We start from the raw sequence: 7608 nt of genomic DNA on the forward strand, positions 1-7608 counted from the left end.
TAAGAACATATTGTGTACAGCCAATCATTACAAAATGGAAGTCTCTATCACAAATCACATCTATGCTACTTAGTTCACCATGTGTCAATCTCTCTGTACATGTAGCCTGACCAACAGACCATTTTACAACTGGTGCTTGTTTATAGCATGTCAGCAACTACATGACTAATTATCATGTATCATATGTCCCAGTACAGGAAGACTTTGATCAATGAGCCTTAGGTTAGTGTGGTACAACTACACTGTAAGGCCACACCAATTTAATTTCTTGGTTCACGGATTTTTTCATGAAAAATATGGAGCGAGAGGGCGAAATAAAAATAAAAATAAAAATTGTACAATGGTTGGGGTAAAGGTAAGGGCTAATCCAAAACATAAAGAATAAAAAGTTTTCAGCTTTAAAAAAGTACAAAAACACTATTATTGTACAGTAACAGCACCTGTACCCACACTTTAAGGAGCTTATAATATAAAGGCCAATTTGCTACACTAGAAAGCTGGTGAATGGTTCCATTAATGGTGAAAATTTGCTGAGTAGTAATTTTTATTTTTATTTTTTTTCCCAAAAAATAGGAGCGAGCGAATCCGTGAACCAAGAAATTAAATTGGTGTGGCCTAATTGTAAACTGAGAAATTCGCAGTGGTTTTATAGCCACACTTTGGTGGTCAGCTTTCACTCTGACTCTTTAAATCTCTAGGCAAGAGAAAGACATTCTTAAACACTGGGAATTTGAGTGTCAGTATTAAAAATATACTCCTTGTTTTGTGTTTGCATCATACAGTTTACAACAAAATCATTCATACCACTACTAGTGTGTATGAATAATTCCTTCATACATCAACGTATACATGTACCACACACCTTGCCTAGCTTAGATTGTCATTTAAGATTATACACACTTTTATGAATTGGGCCTGACTTGAGGTCACCAGGGCTGTACCCTCATTTACAACGACACAAACTTCAAATCTCTTGAGTTGTGAATGTTCACAAAACCATACAGCAAACTGCACCAAGTGAAGGATACAAGGACAGGTCTACATTGCACACACTGTACTGCTACTTCTTTTTGTCTACAACAGATCAAGGTGGATCTAGTATCTACAAAACAGCACTGATCACAAAAGACATCCTCTTTTACATAAACACCACTTCCACTGGCTTTCTCTTCCATATTCTTCACTACACTCTTTGTACAGGACGGATACACACATAGGCACTGCTTGTACAGGACCCATATACAGTATACTAAGCACTCCATGTACAGGACCCGTATACACATGGCACTCTTTGTATAGGACACATATACACCCGGGACAGGGAATCAAAGCTTCCAGCACATCTCTAGGCCTGTCACTCATGTACCTTGCACCTTGGCAGAGCTCAAAATTACGATACTGTAAATGCAGAAACTTTCACGATGGTTTAATGATTGCGTTTTTTGCGGTGCCCGCTTCACCGCGAACTTAAAACCACCGCAAACATTTTTCCATGCCAGTAAGAGACTACAGTGCATCGTGCTACCACGAACGGAAAGTCGTTTTTCCCGCTACCGCAAAATTAAATCCCCATGAACTTAAACGCATTTACAGTATATGGTCCAAAAGTTCACTCTGGACGACACAAATTCTGCTTAGGACCATTCTGGAACAATTGGAAATTTTACATAGTAAAACAAGCTGAAATACTTATGAGAAAGGACACCAGAAACATTGTAAAGCCTCCCAAAGACCAAATCGCTGACTGTTCACCTCTGCCTATGCCAAAAACAAGTCAGGTCAAACTTCACCGTGGAGCAGAGCTTTGAATGTACACATTGTTCAGGAGTGTCTCAAATTGCAGCTCTTCACTTTCCCAGGCATGCAACTTTGGCTTGTTACGAACAGGCAAACTTTGGCCGCCGTGCGAGCTTTCCACACGACAACCTGTCAACTTTGGTGCCAGCTTCACAATGCCATGTTCACACTCATGACAAAATGTACAGGCTCGTCCCACATTTCACAGTAAAGGTGCCACACTAAATCCTCCAGTAAGACGAGACAACTTCAGTTTGTGGTGTTCCCTTTTCAGTCCTTCTTCTGGCGGGCTTTCTGGACTTTGTCTATCACCACCTTCAGTTGTCTCACCAGCATCAGGTAGTAGTACTGCAGTATCCCATGGTGCAACATTCCGGGGAGAAGACACACAAAGCACACTGGGAAGGAAGACAACAGCAGTGTCACAAATAACACGTTTACCTGTTGTTTATACTCATTATAGTAGCTCAGTACAGCTACACCATAATTTGGAGAGCATGACATGAGTACTGACCCTTTGACTCAAACTAACCATACTCACCTTCTGTATGGTCAACATTTAACTTTCTAGACATAATCTAGAGCTAACATCTTAGCAAGAGACTAACAACAGCCAGCGAAGTTTGCTCTATATTGGCCTTGGTTGTTATAACTTATACTGTTGATCAATATTTCTTGCAGACTGGTATCCCTCAAAATGTGAGCCCGTCTGCCGGTAATTGGTCCAAAAACCAATCCAGTCTGATTTTGTCTGTTTTTTTTTTTTCAGACCAGTCCAGAACAAAATACCAGCTTTAACTTTAAGGCTGTACCATGTAATGGTACCAGTAGCTACTGTTACAACTCACCTGATAGATAGGTAAGCAGTAGGTTGTGCACAGCATTCCCCACCCAAGCCAAAGTTGCCAACACACTCATAACCGACAAGAAATACTGGAAGAGAAGGACAGAACAGGGTACATTTACTTAAAGCACAAAAAAGAAATGTAAGAAATGTTATGTTTACTACCTGTCATTATTCATTTTGTAAATACGTAGTGTCCATTCTGAGATTTATGAATTTAGATATGTATATACATAATATCTACTTTAGAAATGTAATTTTCTGAAAATATTCAAAAAAACTGAAAGTCAGGTTCACTATTTTCAACTCTTGACAAACGAATTCTCACAAACTTTTGAACACTCTCAATGGACTACAACTAAGCTCACTAATTTTTCATCATAAATGACAATTATAATAAACATTTCATTTTGTACAATACTGTATGTACTATATGTGCCCCTACCAGTTTGGGTTTCTCCTCCTTGAGGGTCAAGAAAGTGTTTTTACACACGACCAGGAAGTCTTTGGTCTGCACTAGACTGGCACATATGTCATGATAGCGCTGTTGTTGTTCCTCTGTCCTGTGTACAAATACAACATAAATAATCATTACCCAAGGGGATAAAGAAAAAAAAACAAACATCCAAATCTACTTCTGCTAGATTTTCATAGGATTAATATTATGAAACCACTCAGTAAGACTGACACAAAATATCTACTTAACATGATAAATGATTTAAGTATGGTAGGCCTACTAGTAGGTAGCCTAAATTCCAATTCCAAAGTACAGTGTGTATTGTTTTTGGCTTGCCTATATGTATGCTTCTGTTTCAGTAATTCCCAATATACACAATGCAGCAACGGAATACAAAGAATTATCAGTGCTGATAAATTTTGCATTCCACCCCCTCATACTGCACTATGTGTAAATTGGAATTCACACACAAAGACACATACAATTTTAACAAACAAGCTAATAACATTTCATGATAGCTCACTCCCTTGGAGTAAAATAATACTAACAGAGCAATAACATAATATTGAATCCAGTTCTGATATATCAGCATTTATCTTAGTCTATGATATGTTGTCCTTACCATTCGCTTGGCTTGATAAACTTGGGAAGTACGTTGGGCACAAGGTAGTCCAGCAAGCACAGGAGCAGGAGGAGGGTGGACACCCCCGTCAACACTGATGGTTCCAACCAGTACACCAGACTATACCATCACACACAAACAGGGAGGGGGGTCATAACACATGGTATAAGCATCACAGACATTGAATATATCTGTTTACATTCATTTTCACATCTTACATGTTATGAAACTGGTCATTTGACTAGCACCATGGATTCATATTTCATTGAGACAGTACTAGTGTCATGCTAACATAGATGATTCTTCATGCAAAAGTTTGCATTATATCATCTCACCTTTGGATGCAATTCTTTCCAATTTGCTGATATCTGATCTTACGTACATAATAATACATCCACATACATGTACACAGCCCATTTTTTTCTGAACGCAACATTCAGAAAAAGCGACCTCTGATGGTTTATGCAAGAACTGCACATAGAAAGCTCAATTTGGACACAAACTGAAGCAAAGCAAAGCATATCTTTTAATTCAGCACAGAGACTGAGTGAGGCATGCAGAAATAATATATGGATATGGGAAAGAAAGACTTACAGCATGACAATACTTGAAAGAAGAAGAGGAGGGACCACCACATAAAGATGTGGGCGACAGGACAGAAAAGCAACACATTTATAAATTAGTTACGACTGGAAACCAAATTTAAAAAAAAAAAGGTCTGAAAGCAAAAGCACAGAATCAATAGCAAAGAACACAGCAAGAATGGTATATTATAGCCCTCCTCAAATCTGCGCACATACTCAAGCCATTCTAGTACAAGCTTCAACATGCACACACATATATAACTCGACAGCCATAGAGAAATACATTCAATGGATTGTTTCTGTCTAGCAGTTTTGCAAAACTTTGTAGGGAGGCAAATGAAGGACTATGATAGTAAAATGGCAAATTACAAAATGCAAATTCAATAGATCTACATGTAAAAAGTTTTAATATGACATCTTTGTGCCAGGATTGGTAAAGTGCATTCAAAATCAAAACACGAAATCTAACTGGTGTCAACAACATAAGCATCATCAAAGTGATAATAAAATGTATTCATGTTTTTCCATGATGTTTCACGCAAGTAGTCAATGTGCCCTTTCAGTAGGAAAAGGGTGAAAACTGTTTACAATGTACATTTGTATGGCTGATGGTTAAGGATAAGCAAAAAGAGGCATTACCATCATGGTGCCATTATTTGATTCAATGTTCACATGAAAACACAGCCAATGATCAAGCTTAAGCACTGAAACCTCGCTCTGAAATGTTCAAGCCATAACCCTCACAAGGCTTTTAACCTTAACTAACACTCACACTGAAGCCTTAGCAGCCTCAATTCAAAATAGGCACAAAGTTGCACCCCCCCCCCACAACCCTCATATTGCCATATCAAAATTCTTTAGGATTCAACACACATAATTACTATAGGTGATACCTATTTACATAATTAAATATACAGGGAACAAAAAACCACAACTGAACATCATAACATGCAGACTGTACCACATGTCATTCAAATCGATTACCTATAGCTGCTTGGCCCTTGTATATGTAGCCGTTTACAACTGGCAACTTAAGTTATAGTGAAGTGTCCACAATGTCTCATGCAGAATCAGGCATAGCGGCATTCCCTAGCCTAATGCATGCCATCATTGTGAGTGGTGGCCACTTAATACAACAATACAAGTACACTATTTCATTTGTGATTTCTGCCAACTGATGAATTTGCAAAATCAAAGATTCAAAATTTAAAATCCTTTTTTCTGCTCGTACCTACCTGCAGCCTAATCTGCTCACGACAAAACCAGCCTATATGACAAAACTCAGCACCATATTTTGACAAGAGGTACTACTACCAAATTGCCTTACTAATATAAATACATTACTATAGGAGCATCCTTTAAAAATACAGGAGATAGGCACTGTAGATGGCCTGAATTAGGCAAAGAATACGACTGGTACAGGTTTACTTGTCTAGCTGGTGCAGGTGAAACTTTGAAACTTACCTGCACCAGTGCTATCTTAGGAGTGAAAAAGAAGAAGTATTTTGAGTAAATTATATGTATACATGTACCTGTGCAGGTTAGGTGCATGTAGACATCAGAAATACATGTACCTAGATGGCTGCAATCTTAGTTTTTACCTGCACTTACATGTACAATAAACATAATTTCAAGCCCTGAAAGATAACATAAGCAAGCCCCCCTCCCAATGAAACATCACCACACTAAGCACTAGTGCCATTACTGAAAAACACCTACCAGAACAAAACAGTGAGGCATGAACAAAGGATGATGGGATAGACGGGTTTCTCCCACCGTAGCACTCTGTCTGCATGGATGATGACATCCCGCCAGTTATGGAGGTCCTTCTCCAGTTGTGAAATCTCAACTAACTGGAAGAAAGGCAAGAAGACGACAGATATAGAGTTAGCCTTTTCCCTATCATGGGTATGGGTTCTAATACCTGGGCCAATTACTAGTATAATAAATTTATAATTCACTGCTCAAGTGACATTTATCATCACAACAATTTCAAACTCTACATGATACATGTGAACATTAGTTAAGGTAAAACCCACAAGTTCAAGGGATTCAGTCTCAAAGTCTCAAAGTCTCTTCCTTGTAAAAACTACTCATTGTATTTGGTCATTTTTCTACATCAAGAGTTGAATCTAGCTTATTGCACTGCACAGCAATATTGGCAACCTAAGGGTATGACTTAGTCATGCCATGAGGACATTCCGAAATATGCGCACTTTCCACTGCTGCTTGAGTTGTCCTCCATTTTGTCCAACTTTCTGACAAACCGGTAGAACACGTTTGGCGGTTCACTCGAATTGTTCCTTTAATATATATTGTAATAGTAAATAGGTTTCATTTTGGTGTTTATAAATCAAGAGACTCAACTTAAGTCCAGCCTCCAGGGTCTACATCATTCCATACACATGCAGTCTCAATACAATTAACTAAATACCGTAAACCATGAAATATTCACGGTTGTTCTACTTTCCCAGTTTACAAGTTGTGAACTTAATATCATGTACCATTCTGTAATACCATATTGGTTTCCGCCGCAGACCCCAAACTAAAACACTGTAAATTATAATTTATATGCCTCTTTTCCCCTTGTATGTATGTAGTGAAGTAAAGAATATTACAGTAAATGCATTGTCATTGAGTGTCACATTAGTGCTAGATGCACATCATCAGGCCACATGAGCCTTTAGGGGACCCTACAGCTAGCTTTAGTGCATGACTATTCTAAGCGGTGCCCTGTGTTTCCTCTGATGGGGGTGGGAGTATGGGTGGCATGTACGGAATGTCTTCCCCGCAGGCAGATTTATCCCTATCCTCAGCTCTACCCCTGTGGCATATCAGCCAAATATAGAAAGAGATTTCTGTACTGGGTAGAAAGAAGGTACATGATAACTGGACATGGGGAGGGGGGGAATCAGAGACAGTTCATGAACCATCCTATTAAAAAATGCATACCTGCAGGGTAGATTAAAATTTGGTAGGTGTAACTGTCTACAAAAATGTGGTAACACCATTAAGTTTAAGTAAAGTAGATTATAGTACAAAGCTTTAATTAAAGGGTCATTCGTATCGAACGGTTGCAACATTTGCATATAACATGTGTACAAAACACCCGAGGATTTGACAAAAATACTCGCCTGTAGCTCTTTCAAAATATTAGAAAATTAACCAAATCACAGAGAAGAAAACCCCATATGACTGATAAAGTAATGGTATTTTCATTTTTTCCAGTGTGACAGATTATAATGCTTTAATGTATAAAGCAGCCACACTCCCCTTGGGAATTCAAGAACTTGGCATCGTAAAT

General features: G+C 38.4%; 1 protein-coding gene across 2 annotated transcripts in view; it reads right to left on the reverse strand.

Moving 5' to 3' along the window:
• Nucleotides 1–2049: 2049 nt before the first annotated feature.
• The window catches only part of LOC118428463 (ADP-ribosylation factor-like protein 6-interacting protein 1), a 7044-nt gene continuing 1485 nt past the window's right edge, over nucleotides 2050–7608 (reverse strand). Inside the window, exons 2-7 of one of the 2 annotated variants that reach the window (XM_035838539.1) lie at nucleotides 6024–6157; nucleotides 4315–4326; nucleotides 3721–3840; nucleotides 3087–3204; nucleotides 2646–2730; nucleotides 2050–2195 (exon numbers count right to left, since the gene is read on the reverse strand). In XM_035838539.1, coding sequence (XP_035694432.1) covers nucleotides 2068–2195; nucleotides 2646–2730; nucleotides 3087–3204; nucleotides 3721–3840; nucleotides 4315–4326; nucleotides 6024–6157 — 597 coding nt within the window. In that variant the 3' untranslated portion in view covers nucleotides 2050–2067. The remainder of the gene's footprint in view (nucleotides 2196–2645; nucleotides 2731–3086; nucleotides 3205–3720; nucleotides 3841–4314; nucleotides 4327–6023; nucleotides 6158–7608) is intronic. The other variant, XM_035838540.1, reaches the window with a different exon arrangement.

Source organism: Branchiostoma floridae, chromosome 13 (assembly GCF_000003815.2).
Source record: "Branchiostoma floridae strain S238N-H82 chromosome 13, Bfl_VNyyK, whole genome shotgun sequence".
NCBI lineage: Eukaryota > Metazoa > Chordata > Leptocardii > Amphioxiformes > Branchiostomatidae > Branchiostoma > Branchiostoma floridae.